This window comes from Takifugu flavidus, chromosome 3 (assembly GCF_003711565.1).
Source record: "Takifugu flavidus isolate HTHZ2018 chromosome 3, ASM371156v2, whole genome shotgun sequence".
NCBI classification, from domain to species: domain Eukaryota; kingdom Metazoa; phylum Chordata; class Actinopteri; order Tetraodontiformes; family Tetraodontidae; genus Takifugu; species Takifugu flavidus.
In genome coordinates, this window is record NC_079522.1 from 16,753,986 (window position 1) to 16,775,497 (window position 21,512).

The 21,512-nt window shown below is 43.4% G+C and overlaps 1 protein-coding gene across 2 annotated transcripts in view; it reads left to right on the plus strand.

Moving 5' to 3' along the window:
* The window catches only part of nrp2a (neuropilin 2a), a 57,254-nt gene that overhangs the window by 29,747 nt on the left and 5,995 nt on the right, over positions 1 to 21,512 (plus strand). For both annotated transcript variants that reach the window (XM_057026838.1, XM_057026837.1), the window contains exons 8-16: positions 5,806 to 5,950; positions 7,579 to 7,754; positions 7,952 to 8,131; positions 8,219 to 8,363; positions 13,277 to 13,351; positions 13,566 to 13,679; positions 16,863 to 17,128; positions 17,850 to 17,946; positions 19,895 to 19,927. In XM_057026838.1, the coding sequence (XP_056882818.1) occupies positions 5,806 to 5,950; positions 7,579 to 7,754; positions 7,952 to 8,131; positions 8,219 to 8,363; positions 13,277 to 13,351; positions 13,566 to 13,679; positions 16,863 to 17,128; positions 17,850 to 17,946; positions 19,895 to 19,927 (1,231 nt within the window). The remainder of the gene's footprint in view (positions 1 to 5,805; positions 5,951 to 7,578; positions 7,755 to 7,951; positions 8,132 to 8,218; positions 8,364 to 13,276; positions 13,352 to 13,565; positions 13,680 to 16,862; positions 17,129 to 17,849; positions 17,947 to 19,894; positions 19,928 to 21,512) is intronic.

The following is a 21,512-nucleotide window of genomic DNA, read 5'->3' on the forward strand; positions in this document are numbered from 1 at the left end:
ATTTATAAGATGCTTCATTAACTTAATATTATCAGAATATATATATATTTTTATTACCATAGAGCTTATATCAGATACCACCAGGCTATATGAATCCACAGCAGATGTGCATGCAGCTGTTATGGTTGGCAGTATTTGCTGAGGCAATTCATATTGTGAGGCTGAACTTTACTGCTGGCCTCTGTGTTGGAGGGAGGGCTGGGAATTCATACATGGGTGCTTGGTGGTGTTGCTGTTGTGGCTATAAGCCCATCTCTAGGGGAAATGAACTCTGCATGTCAGTCATATCTGGGTTAAGGTCATTGTGCCTTCTAGTAGACAAGAAGTGTCTGTGTGGGGGTGCGTGTGTGTGTGATGGTTAATCCACACATGCTCTGTTACCCACATGGATGTGGGCACCCCCTCTGAGTATGCCACTGATTGGTTTGGGTGGGGTCAGTGGGGGGTATTTGATGTGGAGATTATTGAGTGAAACGTGGATTTGGCTTCAAAAGTCAACATCTGTGTAATTCGTCTGAACCCCACTTACCCCCCACTTCAAACAAAGAATAGCCCCCACCCCACCCCCTTCTATATTTTTATGTCACCATTGGCTGGGCTCTGTAGCACGTGTGCACACATATGGACATTATGGCTGCCTGCATTGTGTAATTTACCTCAACTCATCTGTGTGTGTAGCATAAAACTATAAATAACAACTTTAAGAAATCAGCTCAGAAAGATGCATCAATATGCATTTTTTAGGGTGATTTACCTCTTGCAGTAGTGGCTTCTTGGGCAACTTTTGTAACCCATTAGAATGTGCCACATGCAGCTAGTGGTTAATGCCTGATTTTCTAATAGAATACAGGCAATGCTGTATTTAAAAGTCTATGTTATTATGCGGTGACCCTTTGAGATTGTTTCAGCATCACAAATATTCACGTAAGGTACATTAAATGTGTGTTTGATGTATGGAAAGTACTTGTCTCCATTACTACACGTTAAAAATTAAAACCTGAGGATTTGTAAAACCTGAAGATACCTCATCAAGTTGCTAAAAGTTACCATGAAAGAGTTCCTTATATATCTAAAAGCAAGCCTTCAACTAATTTAACTACTTCAGGTAAGACTGAAGACATTCAAGACATAAAACCTAGATGGAGCCTTTGCTCTCTGCATTGAAAACTCTGTAGTAACTCATTAAGGCTAAATACTATATAATGCTAAAGCTGCTTTCCTCTCCCTGTCAGCTGGCTGCTCCCCATCCCAGTGGGCCACAGTAGAATCGCCCATGAATGCTAATCCACCAGTCATGTCTTACAAACTCTCAGCTAACCGTTCTTAAGCCTCCTCCCTGAAAAGTCCTTAAGAGTTTGAATGTGAATCCCCATCAGGGGGTTCTGTAATCATTTGGATTTGCTCCATTTAATTGTCATTTTACGCACAGCTTGGCATCACCCAGGAAGAAATTGTGCTCTGTTTGCAGAAAGTGGAACCCCAAGTTTTGATGCATTTGACACCATTCAGACTTAAATAAATAGTACAATCTGGCTATTCTTCCTCAGTTTGTTTGAGAAAGCACGCAGTTTCTGATTCATAGCTTTCAATTTTTTCCCGTCATTGATAGAACGAATTAGTGCCAGTAAAGGGGATTTGACAGAAACAGGGCTAGAGAGTAGGGGAAGCTGAGAGCAGAAATGCATTGTGGGTGAGAAAGCTTTTTTGGGCAGTAGGAAGAGAAAACAACCTAGCATTGTAGCTCACAATCCATCGGTCACACCAGCAGTTGAGCTCTGTGTACGTGTATAACTGTGTGCACATGTCTTCAACATAAAGGACATATGCATATATAATAAACTGAATTGTTATTAAAGAGCTACAGTATCATCTGGGTGTGAGGATAATCTCATTAGTCCCAGTGCTAACTAATCTGAGCTGAAATTATTGAAATTAAGTGTGAATCTTAGGAGATGGAGGGGACTATCCACCCTACATTTCAACCCGCTTCATCACACTGTGTCACAGAAGCACAGGATTTGTCTCCCACCCACACATTCTTCAACCAAATGCATAATGCATACATAATTCACAAAGAAAAATACACACGCTCCCCCCACTGGCAAATGCATCTGATGATAATGGTAAACTGGGACATCTGATTTAGCACACCTAGAACTAACAGCAGCCAGCTTCACACCAGTTCTTACAACTGACATCTTAAAGGGAAGGGAGGGGAAATGTTGTGTAAACTAGTGTGTGTGTGTGTGTGTGTGTGTGTGTGTGTGTGTGTGTGTGTGTGGTGTGTGTGTGTGTGTGTGTCGCTAATGGCCAGAAAAAAAGAGACATAGACAGAAAATAACTAGAGCAGGGAGGCTGAAATGATCAGTGCAATGGACAGAGAAAGATCAGGGGACCAACGGGGATGAAAAACCGAACTGGAAACAAATAATGTCTTCCACAGAGCCCCTTCCCTGCGGTGTACTTAGACTTGAAGGAAAAACTCTACAGAGCGGTGGTAAATGAATCTGGCCATGCTGAAATATGGCCTTTAGAATCCCTATTTTTTTACATGTAGGGCCGTATTGGATTTTTTAATATACGTCATAAACATGTATGTAAACACACTTGCATTGGGAATATCTACTTTTTAAATTGGTGTGTTTATATATCTTTATTAAAAGAAACGGTGATGTGATGCATGAATGTTTTGTTTTATATGTTTAGGAAATGAATCCAATTACTTTTAGAGGTTTACTCTAATGCACACGTCGCGAAGAGTGACCTCTTTCTCTGGAGAGGTCATCAATAGTTAAATAGCCATGGTGCCTGCATCCCTCCAGTGTCCACACAGGCAAGTCTGACCATAGGATAGTGCCACTGTGTCTTTACATGTGTAAGTAAGGAGAGCTTCGTTATATTTTCATGACTCTGCTCACCAGGAGACACAACACGACAGTGTTAATTATTCACTATGGCTAGCCAGTGCATGTGGGTTGGGGCTCCTAGTCACCGTGTCGTCAGGCAGATTAAAAGAGATTGCTAGCTTTGTCCAGGAGCTTTCAAAATACAGGTAACGTCGCCCTCTATAGGTCGGCAACAGTAACTGAATAAGCCTCGCCTCACGCCTTCTATTATTACCCCCCACTCTTAACCTCAACCATACCTTTAACTCAATGTTCTTCAAACTTATATCTTACAGAAGCCAGTGTAAAATTTAATAACTGCTATAATCCGCCATTAGAGAAGCGGCCATGTGAGAGCCTTCACCAGCTTCGTTAGCTTTCCATAGTTGAATTAAGTAATCATCTGATGCCTCACATTATTCTTGTTGTGACCCCGTGTAGATTTTCTAATAAAGCGACCAATTGTTCAGATGTATAATTCCACTGAGTAGATTCTTCTGAAGATTCAAACCTCCAGCGTGGAGTAGTAAAGAAATTCAGGCTGTGAAATCCAAGTCAGCATGTCCAGTTTGTCAAAAAGTAACAAGAAGCTGGTCAATGACCAACCATCTGCTTCCCAGGGCTATTAACCTTTAACCTTGGAATAAAGAATGGAGGGTCAAATGAATGACCCCTCAGGTACCGTGACAACAGAGTGAAGGAAGTGGAGCCCACTAACAACTTCTTTCCTTCTTTTTCCTGCCTCTTCTCTTTTCACACCCTCAGCTATTGAAACCGGAGATGGTTCTTGAATAAACTGAGCTTTTCATTTCTGTAATCTTGGCTGATATATTTGGTCCAAAAGTGTAACTTACCTAATGCACTCAGTCCATCTAAACAAGGTGCGAGTAGATATTGGCTAAATGTTTTTTGGGAGTGCTAGGAAATTCAAGTTAAACTCGGTATTAACATTTACAATAGCTGTAGTGTCCATGTGGCTGATTTGGCTTATTAGGTTTTTCCTGTTTGTGTGTTGAATCACTCCATTGTTTTTCCTCCTCATGAACATTCCGGTATTCATAAGATTCTTAATCCATTATATTTCGTGTCCTCCTTTAAATCTTCTCTTTTCCGCTCATTCGCGGCCATTATTCCAGGGACTCTTTTTTCTGCCCAGGATTTCTGGCTTCCCTTCTGCTCTTTGTTTAAGACCAGATATCTGGTAGCCATAAAGATGTGCCGAACCTTCTTTTAGCGCGAGCAATCGTGGGTGTTTACACAACCCCCATAAGAGCCCACATCTACCGTTTGGCCTCTTAGGTAAACACAACGCCTGTCTATCCTCAGTTGATCCGCAGATACGGCGTAGATAGACCCGCTTATCTGTTCAAACACTCATGCTGCTTTGTATTACGAGTGTCAGCTCCATTTGATTAAATCAGGCCATACCCGAAATCAGATAAACCCCACAAGTCAGATTTTAAAGACATATCACTCATATTCCCATCGGTTATGGGATTTATGGAACATCATTATTTTTAGAGTTTGGAGCAAGATGGGGAATTTTGTAAATGGGTCACTTTCTGCAAGTATGGAAGAATAATATTCTTCGACTTTAACTGGAACCAGGCTGTTTATCACTTCCAAAGAAAAACAACATTATCAAAACATTAGGGAATCAAATTTTTAGGCATGCCGCTCCTTGATCATTCCATATTCAGATCAGAGTAAAAGAAAAATCATGTCAGAGTCTTTTTAAGAATTGATGCCTTTAATCTTTAATATGTCATCTTGTAGAGGTTGGCTTCTTTTTTGGTGTGTGTGTGTGTGTGTGTGTGTGTGTGTGTGTGTGTGTGTGTGTGTGTGTGTGTGTGTGTGTCAGCAAGTCTATCACTATTGGTCAAAGTATCCCAAACCGAAGTCGATATAATTTTGTTTGTTTGTGAGATTATGGTAAATTTTGGACTTGTGTGCCTTTCTCATGTTAGTTTTAATTTTTATCCACCTTAGTTTTTTATTTCACTGACTTTGTTACATTCCATCACTGCGTTGTAATGATAAAAGTCAGGAGTCAACCACAGATGGAGAGACAAATGACACTTAACAGTCCCTGAAGTTAAAAGACACTTCCTGCAGTTATCTGGGTATCGTGTGTGTAAGTGTGTGTCTGCGCTCTTGTGGTTTCCATTGTGTGGGTTTCAGTTGGTGGCCATAAAAAAGAGGAAGAAGGCGGTGAGGGTTACAGAGATAAAATAATTTAATGTGGGAAGAAAACGGTGGTGTTCAAAGGGATGCGGAAAATGTCTGTCAGGTGAAGGTAAGACCGTCATGGCGGGTCCCAATCCTTCTGAACACCCTCAAGCATCACGACTCTGCCCAGTAGGAAACCTGACCACAGAGGTTACATTTGCCCTCTGACCCCCTGCTACTCCAAGCGGAGCAAAGGAAAAGAGTAACTGTGGAGAAGTGATTTTTTTTTTCTAGTTTTGACGCATCAGGAAGCTAATTTCACATACATCCTGCCCGCCTCGGCTGACTTCCTCTGTCTGATGGCCCATCATGTTTAGTGATCTCAGGTCAGGTCTCCTGCGGCGTTTCAGGGCCACCACCAGAGAGGTAGAAGGGAGATGTTGGATGATGGAGCTCTGTGCGTGTGTGTGTGAAAGAGAGATCCGTTACCAGGTTTTCCCAGCCTCCTGAAGCTGAACCTTTGACCTTAAAACACATCGACAGCTGGGATGTTGACATCTGATCCATGTTTGGGTTGTCTCTGCTTTGTCTGCCTGATAATGTGTGCACACACTCGGGCATGTGTGAGTGGCGTACACCCGTATGACAATGTCATATCTGTATGTATGACATTCATGTTCCTGTGTGTTCGTAAATTCAATAAAGGAATATTATTCTATAACACAGTTTATCACATTTCTCTACCCCTCAGATTTTCCACGCTAACACTGACCCAGCCGAGGTGGTTCTGAACCGAGTCCCACAGCCGGTGCTGGCCCGCTTTGTTCGGATCCGCCCTCAAGCCTGGAGGAATGGCATTGCCCTTCGCTTTGAGCTCTATGGATGTCAGATTACAGGTGTGTGTGTGTGTGTGCATGTACATGTGTGTGTGTAACATCTGCGGCAAAGTCACAGATATTAATGGTACATTTTGTCTTCCTATCTGAGTCCAGCTAGTCATATGTAATCCTACATGTCCTTGTATTTTCCTGAATAGAACAGCCTAATGTTCTTTGGCTCTTCTTCAAATGTAATCTGAGAAGCTCTGAGAGATATTGAGATCTCTTTTTGTCCTCCTTTGCGATTTAGTGACTCAAGCAGCCGATGCTGTGGTCAGATAAACGTCTGTTGAATGTGATTTAAACACGCTGAACTTTCAAACACCGGCCGTCCACATAACTTCCTAAACCTCACGTTCACCCCCATAACTGTGTGCGTCTGTGCTCCCTCCCACACTGGTATCCATTGTACATGGGAAGCCTCCAGCAAATTACAGGAAATTTCGACTCTAGTCTTTTTCCCAGAGATACCACAAAAACCGTATGACTCTCATTTCTTCCGCGTCCGACTCCCCCAACTCAGCCTCGCTCTCCCCTCACTACTGTAGTCGGTTTTTGATGTGTAGTCTTCTCTGTATCTGGAAACGAGCAGCGATCCATCATTCATGGCTCCTCGTACGCTCTTACATCAGAAACTGGGATTCGCTCCTGCCTCGACAGCTGCTCTTGAAATACCTATTATCTCCTACAGCGCAGGTACATCTTTGCATTGGCATTTTCTAAAAATAGCAGTGACCTCAAAAGCCTTACACGTTCACTTCCTGTTCTTGTTTTATTCATTATTTACATCTCCTGCTTTTGCAGTGACATAACGCCATGAAACTTTGATCTGCATTCTCTTAAACCGTCAGCACGACTAACATCCCCTCATCTCACTTCCTCCCGCTCTTCCTCAGACCCCAGCTGTTTTCCACCATCCAGCCATCCTCCCTTCGCCCACTGTTTCTCTTTATGGGTCTCTTCCTCTCTTCCCAGTTTCCCCAAGCCCTCGCCGTCAGCTGTCTTTTGCTCATTTCCCCCCCTTGCCACTCTTCCTCTCTGCATACATACCTTTCTAATCCTCTCATATTCTCCCTCAGCAAGTTTCTCTTCGCTGCTGCTCACTCATCCGTATCAGGATGAGTTGCATTTCCAAGTGCTTTTACATGTGCAGAACTTCTCAGTAACACAGAAAAAAAAAACTCTCGTAGGGATTTAGAGTGTGTACAACACATTTAAGTGGATGGGATAAAAATAGATGTTTCTCCACCTGCACATGCGACATCATATGCACATCAAACATCAAAATGGGCACCGGTAATTAACATTACAAATGAAGTCATTAATATTTTACGTCTTCAGTATTTACACTATGGCAAAAGAAATGTTTCCCCATGTGAATTTTCTTAATTTCGGAATACCAGTTCATCTATTTGTCCAGACGTTCAAGCCCGGTTGCGTTTTTAATCATGAATGTCTCTTGTGTCCATCGGCTGTTTACTACAGTCGAACCCCTCATGCTCGGTTGCCAGAAATGCTCCGCTGTGGTGAGGATTAATCACTCCCAGCGTGAGCATATGTTAGGTCATCGTCTGAGGAATTTTTCCATCACTGCTCCCTGAAATGAAGGTTAAAGCCGTGTCTGCCCTCTCTGCCCTGCACTCCAGATGCCCCGTGTTCAGACCTGCAGGGAATGCTGTCCGGCCTGCTTCCTGATACCCAGATCTCAGCCTCCTCCAGCAGGGACATGGTGTGGAATCCCGGGACCGCCCGCCTGGTTGCAAGTCGCTCTGGCTGGTTTCCTGGTCCTGCGCAGCCACTGGCTGGAGAGGAGTGGCTTCAGGTACATTTCAATAGTCTTTTTTGGTCACTTTCTAAATGTGGCATTAGTGTTTAATTCCAAATGTTATTCTTACATTCACATTGTTGAAATGTGCAACACGTTCTATGTTTAAGAAATGGCTTTATTATTTATATAATCTATAAAAAATAGTTCCTCTGTTTTCTGTTCATTGGCCTAAACTTCATGCATTCCCACAGGTGGATCTGGGTGTGCCAAAGATGGTGCGTGGAGTGATCACTCAGGGAGCTCGTGGTGGAGACGCAGGGAGCGGAGCAACCACAGACAACCGGGCATTCGTCAGGAAGTATAAAGTGGCGCACAGCTTGAATGCGAAAGATTGGAATTTCATCATGGACAGCAAGTTTAGCCTGCCCAAGGTGTGAGAGCCAGAGCGTTGTGTTAATGTGCTTGGAAATAATGCATCAGGTGATGACGTTTTCATTGTGTTTACACATTTTGACCAGATCTTCGAGGGAAACACTCACTATGACACCCCGGAGCTGCGCCATTTTGATGAGGTAGTGGCCCAGTACGTCAGGCTGTACCCAGAGAGGTGGTCTCCAGCAGGGATCGGGATGAGAGTGGAGATACTGGGTTGTGACCTTCCAGGTAGGACGGCTTGCCATTTCTCATAAGACAGGGAATCATATTCGGTATGATAATTTGCAGCTCGCACTATCCTAGACTGCATTTTTTGCCCTGCTGTTATGAACTCAAGTCATGTTGGATGAATGGACCTTGGGGAAGGGGGCTCACCAGACAAATGAGGTTCACATTAGATATGTATGAGAATTATTCGTCTGACAGGGATGAAAAGAGATGCCCAGAGTTGGCTGTAAACTGAAGGTGATCACCTAGCAAAGCTCCAACTAAGCTCGCCACTTCAATGTTTTGTTTAGTTTTCTTTCTTTGTTACAACAGAAATCTGAGCCGAGCAATCTGTGAATCTCTTTTAGAACAAGTGTTAGCATCAGCAGGGGGTGGACAGGGTTCGGCCTAAAGGAATGTGTCCCCAGAGATAGAAAGAAAGAAAAATTGAGAGAACGTGGTCTGGTACCCAGATGTGAGGAAGTGCTTGAATGACACAGGCATACGTTCACATGCACCAGCACACATGGGATCAGAATTTATGACTCCCTCTGTCCTTGAACAGAAGACAGGGTTACATTATTAAAAATGCACTTGCATAAAAACAGACACAATTTCATGTAAATACAGACAATAAACCACATTTAAATGATGTAGTATATAATATATAGCATTCCCACACCCACACACTTCCACCCTGTCCTCAACGGATGTAAACCTTCATCTCATTGATTTATGCATCTCAGCTTATAACTGCTAATAAGAAAGAGGAGTAAATCCATGAGGCAGCTTTTACAACAGGGTGATACAGATATTAAAAGCTACATCTATATTTAAGACTTTTGGGTTTTTTTATTGAGACAAAAAGAACTAAAATCCCTCAAATCCATCCAACATATACTTGAATATTTTGCCAAAGTACACAAACATTATTTCTGAGTAAAAGAAGCATGGATATATTAACTGTGGTTTTAGCTAAAGCACGCTCTAGTACTGCAGTAAAAACTCATGGTGTCTGCTATTTATAATATATTTGACACTATTTCAGTCTGATAAAAAAAATCCCAAAAGTAATCAGAACATTTTAATCATAAAAGAAGTTTGGATGTCATACGTGAGAGCAGATACTCTGTTACTGTTCATCATCCAATTTCTCTTGTTTTTCACCCCACACAAACATCTCATTTTGCTGCTCTGGCAATCATCTTCAGGAATTCCTGAGGAAATTCTCAGGCCACATCGGAAACAATTTACTGTTTGATTGGTAAATGATCTCTGGGAAATGAAATCTGCTGATGTCCTGTAACCCACCCCCTCCCCTTCATAGTGAAAGTATTTCTTTTTGGTTTGTCTCACGTTTGACTTTTCATTCGAATCGTTAAAACCAAAGAAATATGTGTATTTTTACTCAAACTCTTACCTAGCTTAAACAGCTGTGGTTACCGCAGTCAGTCATTTCTACACATGGTTTCGGTTCTTTTGATTTGCACCCTGAGGCCCAGTGTGTGGGTCCATAAATGTTTTTCTATTTCTTTTTTATTACCCTGCCTCCACTCCTGTTCTTTCCTCTGTTGCTCATCACTCACACCTCTTTTCCACCATTGTTGCTGTTGGAGTTCTTCGGTTCCCCACTGCTGAGGCACAGCTGTCGCACACAGAATCTCTGTTTCTTTCCCCCAGAAATTAAAAAGAAATGTATGAGCTCAGGAGGGAGGCATGTGTGTGGGGGGGGATGCAAAATATCACCTGTCCTGTATTTTTCCCAAGAGGATTTGTCTTTATTTTATGCGTTTGGAGCTCTTCCAAGCACCTGCACACCTGTGATGTATCCTTCAGGTGGAACTCTCTCAAAATCTCCATAAATTTGCCTGACTTCTCTAAAACTCAGGGCAGTTGGGCTCTTACTGTCAGTGTTCAAGGAGTTTTCCTTCATGCCTTTGAATCCCTAAAATATACTGAATGCACTACAGCTAGAAATAAGCCAAATGGTTAAGAGGGCACAGACGCAGATGTTTTATTAATGTGCACTGTCCTTGAACTCTAAAGTAAAGTACAACAAGTGTTTCTCGGATTGTGGCAGAACGCAAACTCTTATGGTGAAGTGGTGAGTTTAGTTGTGAGGTGTGTGTAGGGATGGGGTGGATGGGGGGGTGGGGGTGTTCCCGTGCATATGTAAATAACCATTCAACAGGGGACGACCATGTCATTACACAAGTGTGAACAGGGGACAGTTTATAGGTCCTTGAGGTGCATTGCTGAGCAGATTTCCCTGATAGTTTAATATTCATGCGTATGTGGGTGCATTTCTGCCTCCGCGAGAGAGCGCCCACACACATTTTGGACTGCCAAAGGGAGATTTACCGAAAAGCTTTCTGCATAATTGAAGTTTTTTTTTTTTCATCTCCGCTGACATATTGCTGAGTCAGATACTTTGTGAGTGAGCAGCATCTTTTATGCACCGGCGGTCGGTGTGTTTTTGTGTGTGTGTGTACACAAAAGGTATTTTGGTGTGTATTTCCAGGAGCCTGTGCAGATGCGGCATGAATTCCTATGCTGGCATCTCTATTATGTATGCTAACAGATCCCTAGTTTTAAGTGCTGGCGTCTCACTGTGCATGGTGATGACTTGCATCATCACCTGCAGCAATACACACATTATATAAGACTCTGACCTTTCCTGCATTGCAAGGCCTGGCTGGAGCACACATGGGCCTCAGCACAGAGCTCTGTGACACGCTCCTCACATACATCAAGGACAGGGCTCAGGGCAAGGTAGACAGACCACATGCTGACTCGTATAAACACACATGCCCACACAAATGCAAGCTCCTGTCATACCCTAGAAAGGTCAACGCTTTTACACCGTGATAAGGTCTGACCTTTGAAAGCACAGTGCTCATGATCGGGTAGAATCTTAATGGACTTGTGTTTATGTGTGTTTAGTTGTAGCCACACAAGGGCAACATGTGTTTAAGCGTCCTGGTATCTATAAGAGCTCAGTTTGTTTTAACACCTGGTTCTGTGATTTAAGTCAAGAATCCAAATGTCCTCACTGGAAAAGAAAGTAAACAAGGACAAACTTGTGATGTATGTGGAAATTAGCAGAAAGGGGGGATTTAAGCAAAAGCGTTCCATGCAGTGCCTTCCTCATGGACTGCTGGTGATAAGAGTCTCATTAATTAGTTCATGACAGGCATAAAGGACATGACATTAAAGCTGGGTGAATGTCAGAGGATGTCGCCAACTGGGGCCAGCCAGTTTATTGCTACCATTTCTCCAACTGGGCTGTCGTCTTGCTCATTTCCTCAAGGAAATTCCCAAAAGCAGTTCTGCATCGCACTGTGTTTGTTGCCGTTCTAGACGTTAATCTAGCAACCATGCAATAGTTATTGATCGTCAATAAACTATGAACGCAACAGCAGTGCCTCTTACAGGTATTTAGCTGAGTGGAGAATGTAGAATATAGAGAGAAATAAGATTAAGGTTTAGTCCTCATAGCAATTTTCACTTAATACTGTGACAAACAGAGTTCAACAGTTCCCACATGCATTCACACTGAGGCAATATAGAGAGTCAAGCTGTTTTTGTCTTTTGGACTAAGCTCGAATCAATCCCATAACCTTCTTCCTTCGAGACAACTGTGTTAACCGCTGTACCAGTAGGAAATCTCTTTTTTCTCTAAAAATGATGTTTTTGCAATCAGAGTTGTGAGAACAGCTGGCCTAGATTATTCACGTTGTTAATCACGATCTCAAGCTGAGATATGACCCAAAGTTCCCCACAGGATCCCACCATACACCACAGTTGACCTGTACTAAAGTGACGTTCGGGGCAGAGAGGAGAATCGTTTTATTTTACTTCGTGTTTGTTCTCCCTCCTCCTAGGTGCGCATGAGTTATGGGGTGAGCGTAACACACACAGCAGCTCCCACATGCATAAGAAAGCAGAGTCAGTATGTTCTGTGTATCCTCCCTGACAGCCTGTGAGAAGTCCCACACTGCAATCATCCCATCCAAGGTCGAGGGGAGTGTGTAAGACGCATCCATCCATCAGCCCTAGGCCAGGCATGAGTGTGTGTAGTAGCTGACGTGTGTGTGTAAGCCCGTGTAGGTGTCAAACAAACACAGACACCTGAACACCCAGACACAACATTAGCCGGGCCCCTCTGTGGGTGTCTTATCTGAGCCCGACTCTGCCTGTCTGTGTGTGGGATGGCCCAGTGAAATAGGAAGCAGGAGAGGAGTCAGTCTGGGACAAAGACCTGACACTCTGACACCTAGGACGTACATCTTAAGACAGCCCTAATATTATATAACAGCTGGCTTAGCGCCGGGCAAATGACATAGAGAGGCGCATCCTTAAAGGTACAGATTGAAGAGCACTCCGACTCCTTCACACTCCCATTCATTCCGTGATGAATGACAAGATAGGAATCAGTAATAAGCATTCATACACGTTAATATGCCTGAGATGAACCAGGACTCTGGGATTGAATTTACAACGTTTGCCTATAGTGCGACCCCTTCTCGCTCTATATAGGTAGTACGGCTTGTGAATTGATCGTTCCATCAAGTTTCACTTTTAAGGGTCACTATTCTGGTAGGGTCAAATGTGTCAGAAAGTCTGATATTGGATACCTTAAAAACATTATTATTATTATTGATACTACACAAACAATAATGTGTTATTATACGTTCAAGGACATTACACCTATATCTATACCTCTGTACATTGTGCTCCTTTATGCCTTTGTTGCTTATCAGTTCTCCCAACGTATGCGTTTCCTGGCCCTCCCTGGTGAAGGCGGAATTCCACGTATACTAATCTGCAAAATAAACAAAAGCTGATGAACGTGCCCTTTACTGTAATCAAGTGGCTGGGAATGTTGTTTTTGGTGAGCACCTCTGACCTGGGTAATGTGTGTTTGTGTGCAGAAACCACCACCCCAGCTTTCTCCACCACCCCGACTGTTCCTGCTGAAAGCACCACAGTTCCCATTACGACAACAGGTGAGTCTGTGGAAGCCATTACAGATGAAAGCAAAAGAAATGCAGGATTAATGGCATTATTAGGAAGCTGTAATACCAAAGATGAAAGCCCTTGAATTCCATTAGCGCACATGGATGCCGCAGCTGCGAATGTTTCGTTATCTGAAATGGCTGTGGATTTCACATGCTTTCTGGTTTTTTTTCTACCCTTTGGCTTCTTCCTCTCTGCTCCTAGCTGCCACAGTTTCCACCTCTCCTTCATCAGACGGTGTGTGTGACTTTGACCACGGTCTGTGTGGGTGGACACATGACCCCAACGCTCCTCTTTTCTGGTCCCTGTACAGTCACGGTGAGTCTTTTTCATTAGTCGTGCAGAAAATTCTGCATGAGTCAGCGCTACTGTCTGGTCAGCTGAATCGCTCGGAGCTGCTTCAGGAAGCCGGAGGGCTTTCTTTGATGAACAGCCACTTACTGGCATTGTTTTTGGTCTGGATCCATTTAGAAAACAGTTCCACTCGGCTTTTCAAATTTTATTTTGGCATCAGTTGCTGGGCCATGACTGGCTCATCTGTTTGATCATATTTATTATTGTCAGAGCTGGTCTGATAAGAAGAAATAGAGACGATTCGCCAGACTCAATGCACAGCCTGGCGGAAAACCGTTCCATTAAGCTGTAGAAAAGGAACAACAAAAGCATTAATGTTTATTTTGATAAGACCCTGCTTCCTCTAATTAAATTGGGCTTTCTCCTCTGCATTTTTATTGGGATCCTTTTTCAATTCCATTAAAGTGATTCCCTAAATTGAAACCCATCTAATTAGGCAGCATTGTCGTCCAGCAGGCGCCACACTTTCAGCCGGACTGAGAAGGGAAATAAATTTAAACCATTAGAGTGACAGAGACGTTGCCGAAATGTCACGCGACAGTTACTAACGCGCAGTCTCGCTCTCAAAGTTAGTTTCCAAAGAAGAGCAGCAACACATCTCTATTACTTCAGACTCCTCTCCAGTGACGTTGCATAAGACCCCAGCTACTTACATGCTCCAGGATGAAGTAATTATTAATTTTCCCTTCATACATAGCTGTGGAATTGGAAGTGAAGCTTTTGGCATGTTATTAAAAACTGCCAAGCCTGTATCCTCATGGGTTTAGAGACTTGGTGCTATTTATATTTTTCATAGGAAAACTAAGGCATTTCCAGTCCCTCTTTAGGAATGTGGAATCCACAAATTTGTTACACACTCAGCTGTTCATCTGCTCATTTGCTGTTCATCGATGTTTACCCCTAATTACGGTCCTGTGGTTGTCACAGCCTGTTCCAGCCGTCACTGGAACATCTTGTCAACGATTTTATGCTGTAAAGTTAGAGGTTTTCAGCCTTATCAATCTAAAACCCTGACTTTTCTCTGAACTGCTTTCCAAATCTTCTTTTAAAAATTTGAGTAAGATTCCATGAAAGATTTAGCTTTGCACCAGCTGGGGAGAATTAAACCAAGGCTTTGTCATGCCCCCCCCCCCTTCATGTCAAATTCTGATGTCACCGGGGTCATGTTCATCTGGGTCATGACAGAAATGTTTCTGTACCCTGACCTATTGCGGTCAAAACTGTCTTTGACAGGGGGGAGGCTTCAAAGCAGCTTCTTTCATCACAACCAGATTGGAAAGGTTCCGTAGATTAATCACGCTGTGACTTTCATGTATATAGGATATCATTTCCATTGGCTTTGACACGCCACATCAGCCTTTGATTTTCTTGCGAAAGTCAAAGGTCAGCCAACACAAGGATCATTATTTCACTGGTATCAAGTCGCACTTTAATCCTCTCTGGACCAGGATTTCCTCACCTCTCGACCTTAGCCATGAAACTCGTAATTAGGTGCAGAGATGGAATTAGCCACATTTGCTGTATTACTTGGCTTAATACACCCCCACTGGTAAAGGAAGCTAACTAGGCATCATAGATTGAATCCTTGTTTGCTCCTCGCTGCAGGAAACCACTGTGAAAATGGATTAATAATGCTCTGTTGTGCTGTGCATGGCGAGGCAGGCTCGATTATTAGCTGTCTGGCGAACAAGAGGCACAACAATGGGGGGTTCGCCGCACGCCGCCACGCTCCAACTCCAGACAGAGCTGACGGTAGAGACTTTGGTGGGCGTGCATTAAAATGAGCGATAAAATGCCTCACAGAGTTGCAAATATGCTCTCCTCGCACACAGCACATAAACAAATACACACTTATTCCGAGGGCTGCAAAGGGCCAGGGGACACTCTGTCTCACACACACACACACACAGTCGTAAGTGTCACGCAGGCGAGTCGGGGCGTATGGCGAGCAGAGGGGAGCTGTCAAGCCGGGGGAAGAGTTGTCCCTGCAGATAGCTATTGTCGAAACTGCTGGAAAAGAGCACACATGCACGCCTGCGTGTGACGAAAGGTTATCGACCCAGTCAGTCAATAACTTAAACAAGCATACACACTATTACACACCACACTCCACCAGGTTGTTTGAATAAAACATAATCGCTGTCTCATAACTGATGTCGTCAAATTATAAGTCCTCTCACATGTGTTTTGCAAAACTGGCTCTTTAAGTAAATCAAAATCCAATTCTTTGACCTCAGCACACACACATCTTAAATCTTAATACAATAGATCTCAGATCTGTTGAGGCAACACCAGGAGACCTCTGGAGCATCTCATGGGATGCATATTTTGTCAAGTCACGATCACAGACTAAGCAGCGTGAATTGAAAAATTAAACCAGACCCGCTCACGCGCACAGGCACGCACTGTTAAATATCTGAACGCTGCTTTATTCACCTGTGTACAAGGCAGACAGGCGCTCGCACACATTCACAATGAAGCATCTGATTTAATCTGCATATTGTTGATGCTGGACATTTTCCCACAGAGCCCACTTAAGAAGTTCTTCACAAGACTGCTCTTTGAGTCACTCACTCGCGCACGCACACACACACACACACACACACACACACACACACACACACAAAGACACTCATACTCTCAGCTCAACAATCTCATTGTCACACAACGGAATAAATGCCAGCATCCAATTTGCTAGCTAAACATCCTCTGGCGTAAACCAATGAATTGTTGCTTTTTGTTGGTCTTTACCATTGTTTAGGTCATTTACCTGGAAGGGAATGATGAGAAATAGGCCCCCGGGGTCTTGGCTGGGGTTGTGGCTGTACTGCATGCTCAAATAAGGAGCTGTTGTTCAACGTGTTTATATTTGTCATATCCCTATTGTTTGGCGGGGCCATTGTGTGTTAATGATTATGTTCCTGTTACCAAAGAGTAGTTTACGTCTCTATGAATCATGTTTGAGTGGTAATTGTACGAAAAGAACCAGTAATCCTAAGTGCATGTGGATCTATACGCGTAAACGGTGATGATTTATGATTGTAATACACACAAGGACCGTCTATCAGTCGGAAAGGAGGAAGTTTAACCTTGTGTGACATTTGAGTAGTTGCTTATTAAATATCATGAACTCTCTGACTCTTCCAGAGCTAAACAGCTATCTCTACATGGACGCCAGCCTTAAAACGGAACAACAGCGAGCCCGCCTCGTAAGCCCCTTGGTTGCAGCGGACACTGGACCCCTCTGCCTCACTTTCTCCTATCAGTTATGGGGGGAGGCCCAGGGCCACCTTCGGGTCCTCTTGCGGGACAACCACAATGAGGAGACCGTCCTGTGGACACTGAAAGATGATCAGGGCCCTGTATGGAAAGAGGGTCGAACGATCCTCCCTCGCTCACCTAAAGACTTCCAGGTAGTGGTGGGTGGAATATCTGGAAATATGTACATGTAATCTATGTAAAGATACTAGTTACCTATGATATTATTATGTATTCAGTTTAATATCTGATCATTTAAGGCTTTTATTTAGGTAGTATCCATATAGACGCACCCTTTTTTAAATAAATGATATTTACTTTGATTGAGGTATGAGATTTAACATGGTTTTTGACTGCATCATCAAGACAAAAGGTTGGGGGAAAATGATTCTGAAAGTTATAACAGCAGTCTAAAAGTCTCAGACTTCTGGCAAATATTAGAGAGCTATATTAAAGCATGTCTGGTAGATAAATTGGTATCTGGGTCAGACCTTTTATTATATGTCTCCCCAGAATGGGAAATGTGTCTGTAATATCTTTATCAGAGTTGGTTAGAGAAAGAGAAACATTCATCTCGGAGCATATGAAAGCATCATTTTTTTAACCCCTCTGTCACCTCGGGCGAGGTTTGACTTTGAAATGAGCTAAAGTAAGTCACTGTCTCTATAGGCATCGCTGTGCACGTCAGGCACATCACAAGCAGTTAATGTTCTCATAAAAAAGTCATCCAAAGATGCTTGCAAAGGAGGGAAGGCAGCATTAAAATCAAAGGCACCATATAAACTTTTAATTGTCTTTCTCCTCCTCACCGTTGTCGCCGCTTTTCCTCACCCCCCCTCTTCCTTCTTCCTTCTCCTCCCCTTGTTGTATCGGTAGGTGGTGATGGAAGGTTTCTTTGCACACGGGACCAGAGGACACATTTGGATAGACAACATCCACATGAGCCTGAGCACCCCGCTGACAGAGTGCACACGTAAGTCACGCCGACAGACTCAAAAGAAAACACTGCAGCAGTAATGGAGAATATCTGAGTCCATTTACTCACACATTGTCCAATTTAGAGGTGGAAGAGGATCATCACTGCATGGAAACAACGTTTTGTTTTTGATGGGGGGGTCGGCTTGTTTGGTTTTGTTTATGACATTTGAACTGATTTTCACGGTGTCATTTTGATATTCAAAACACATGTTGAAAATAGATGTGTTGCGCCTATTTTCATGAACCTTTCACACATTCCTGTTATTCAAACGTGTTTTCACAAGTGGTCCCAATTTTCCAAAAGGGCTTTCCCCTGAAAGTGAACAACGTGCAGCGTGATTTAGGGCTTTTAGAAAAGTCTTGTTGATATTGTTGACTTTGTCACTTGTCAATGTTGTATTTCAGCCTGATATTTTTACTTTTACTCATGCATGACACCGGCTTCCTCTCTTCATCAGTCTCTCCTCCCATCACCTCATCATCAGCTCACTCTTCACCACACTTTGTCACTCTCTTTATTTTCCTGCCACCTCCTCCACTTTTGCCTAGAGCAGTAAGAAGTGATAAATGCCCACCCCACCAGTAAACCTTCCACTTACCCATCCCAGTTTGGGAGACAGGCTCTCCAAAATACCCAAGATAAAAGGAGGATAGAGAGGGAGGGACATCGTTTATTTCTCCGTAACAAAAAGAAGAAAGGAGAATAAGAAGAGTAAAACTAGGCCATAAATGCCCCGTGGGCCCCTGTGATTTAATCTATGTTTCATTAGATTTCTCTCCATCTCTTTCTTTGCTTTCCCTCTATCTCTCCTGCACTCATTCCCTCCATCGTATTTGTAAACACGGCTTTTCCGGAGCCGTCAAAGGGAATTACTAGACAGGCTGATTCCCAAGCAAGTTTTTCTGCATTTGCCTGGTGTGAGCAGAGCCTCGGCGTGGCCTTGTTAATCTGGCCAAGCAGGGGGCTTTAGAGAGGGTCTTAAACAGATCAGAGAGGGAGCACAGAGTTCAAATCCAAAAACCTGTATCCATCCCTGCTAACTGATACCAGGTGCTTTAGAAGACTCACTATTGTAGATTACTGTATGATTCCCATCAAAAGCTGTGGCCATTGTTTTACAGTACTGGTTCGACAAAGGTGCAAACTACACGTTTGCACCATATTCTGCTCATTTTGATTCGAGATTTAAGCTCAAAAACCCAAAATAACTAATATTGTTAAGATTTATGACACAAATGTTCCTCAAAATATTGAATCTGACTATGAACCTGCTTCTTTATTACTACATTATTTTGAAGCTCCTAATATTTAAATGCATGCACTATACGTGCAGCTTCGTGTTGGCAGAGCCCTGTAAGGTTAAGACGACAGCGTAGCCCCCTTTCTTTCTCTAACGCACCTCCCAGAGCACCCTCGGCTGTTGCTTATCACCCGCTGCAGTTGAGGTCTTCACAGCGCGTTGGCGTTCCCGCCAAAAGGCGCCCGCTCCCTAGTCGTCTTCTGTCTTTCTTTCTTTCACTCACACACTCTCCGGTGCACGCGAACACGCGCGCTGGTTTTCTCTGTTTACATTCCAGGCAATCAAAGTGGAGGTTCTGCTCTGTGCATTTGCAGCAAGCCAAACACCCCCCCGCTCGCTCTGGTTAAACTGGGGTCTGCCGATAAACAACTTGAAATGCATGAACTTTGCGAACACACACATGCATGTCATCTATATACACTCGTAGCCTCTTGAATTCCCACCTCACACAATGTGCTCTGTTTGAACGCGGGCTCCAGCGTCCGAGCTGGGTAAATGCCATAAATTCCGAGTTATCTGAGGATTTAAGTTACATTTTCTAACACGCGGTTTGATAGTCCTGTGACATTTGTGTGACATTTGGCTGACTTTTCTCTCAAATTTAAATCTCTGCCCCCCATCCTCTTCCTTTTCTCGTCACAGAACCCTTTGCTGCCTTCTCCCCTGAAAATCCAGGTGAGTTTTATGATGTCACTTCCTCTCTGCTCTTGCATCCGTGTCTCTTAGAAATAAAGGTGATAAGTAGAACCACATAGGGGTTTTTCACATAGTAGAACTATTTTAGAAGAGTTCCTCTGAAACCAAGCATTCGGGGTTACCCAAAGAACTAAATAATTTCCAACCAGAACGCTTCTACTGTTCTGGGGGGAAAAAAATCCTGTTTTCAGTAACATTTCACCCTCATATACAGTAGAATCCCACCAGGAACTCTTTTTGTTTTATTGGTTCCATTTAGAAAAAGCATGTAATGACAAACGCTTCATTGGAATATTTTTTTGCAACCCTCAATTCTAATTACCCTTATTTCTAAGAGCGTACACTGGGCTCGACTTTGCTTGGTAGCACTGCTACTTTCGAACCCGCTCAATAATCAGCACGCAGCAGTCCTCCAGTGACACCACAGACGGAGCTGTGTGATGACCGATCCGTTTAAAAAGTGACTCACTCACGGCATGTAGAGATCACTAAACTATGAGATCTGCAAAAATTAATCTTAATGTCAATCTTGCCTGGGAAATACATCATAGAATGTCTGTGAATTGGTTCATGTCGTGAATTGGTTTATGCCCTCAGTGGAAATAAAGGATTAGTCTCCAACACATTAAGTCAAACAAACCGCATACTTGGAAAATTTGAAAAGAGCTGCTTCCACTCGATTCTCAGCTTCCTGATACAAGCAGAAGGGTTTTAAATGAAAGTGAGCCTCTTGAAAAATATTTACACCGTCCTGCGGGACCCAATGAAATTGATGTTAGTGTTTTGCCGTCTCATAATGTCTTCCAGTAACACAAGACTGTAGCGGGTTTCATTCTGTGTGTGAGTGTGTATGTGCGTGTCTTCTTTTCACGTTTCACCCCCCTTCCCTCACACACACTCGTCTGCTGTGTCTCACCCACAGAAACACACATTAATATCGCGGCGCGCACACACACATCGGTGTCCCCAGCTTAAAGCAATCAGACAGAGTGACTGAGCAGCACCAAGCGTGGGCATCTCACTCCCCAGCTCGACTCTGTCTAATGAGTGTGCGCAGTGTGTAGTAAAGGACTCTGCACCATTTCCCTCTGTAATTATTTGACACAGTCCAAAAGCCAAGATGTATTCAGCCCCGTCTCAGTTTAGGTTGCGTTCCCTCTCCGAAGAACTCTCCAGATTGATTCTGGGTGTCGTATGACTTTGCTTTTTAGTTTTGTCAGCGTCGTCAGGGGTTTGTTTTTGCATATATTGCCAAGCGGAGGCTTCTTGGAAGGTTAGTTCCTAAGAATTTAAAAAAGGGGGTTCAAAACAGCGACAGGCAGCATAAAGGATCTGTGGAGATAGTCTCCAAGGAGACGGAGTTTGGCTTGTGGAGAAGAGGACCAGCCAGGAGTTTAATGCACAAGAAAAAAGGAAAAGAAAAAAAGAAAAGAGAACAGGATCAATTATGTACTCAAAAGAAATCTGCCAACTGGTGCCAGCTTGACAGCAAATCCCAGTCCAGCATCGGGTCTCATGCGGCATCTGACTGATTTTTGCATGGTTCTGAGACTTCAAACTATCA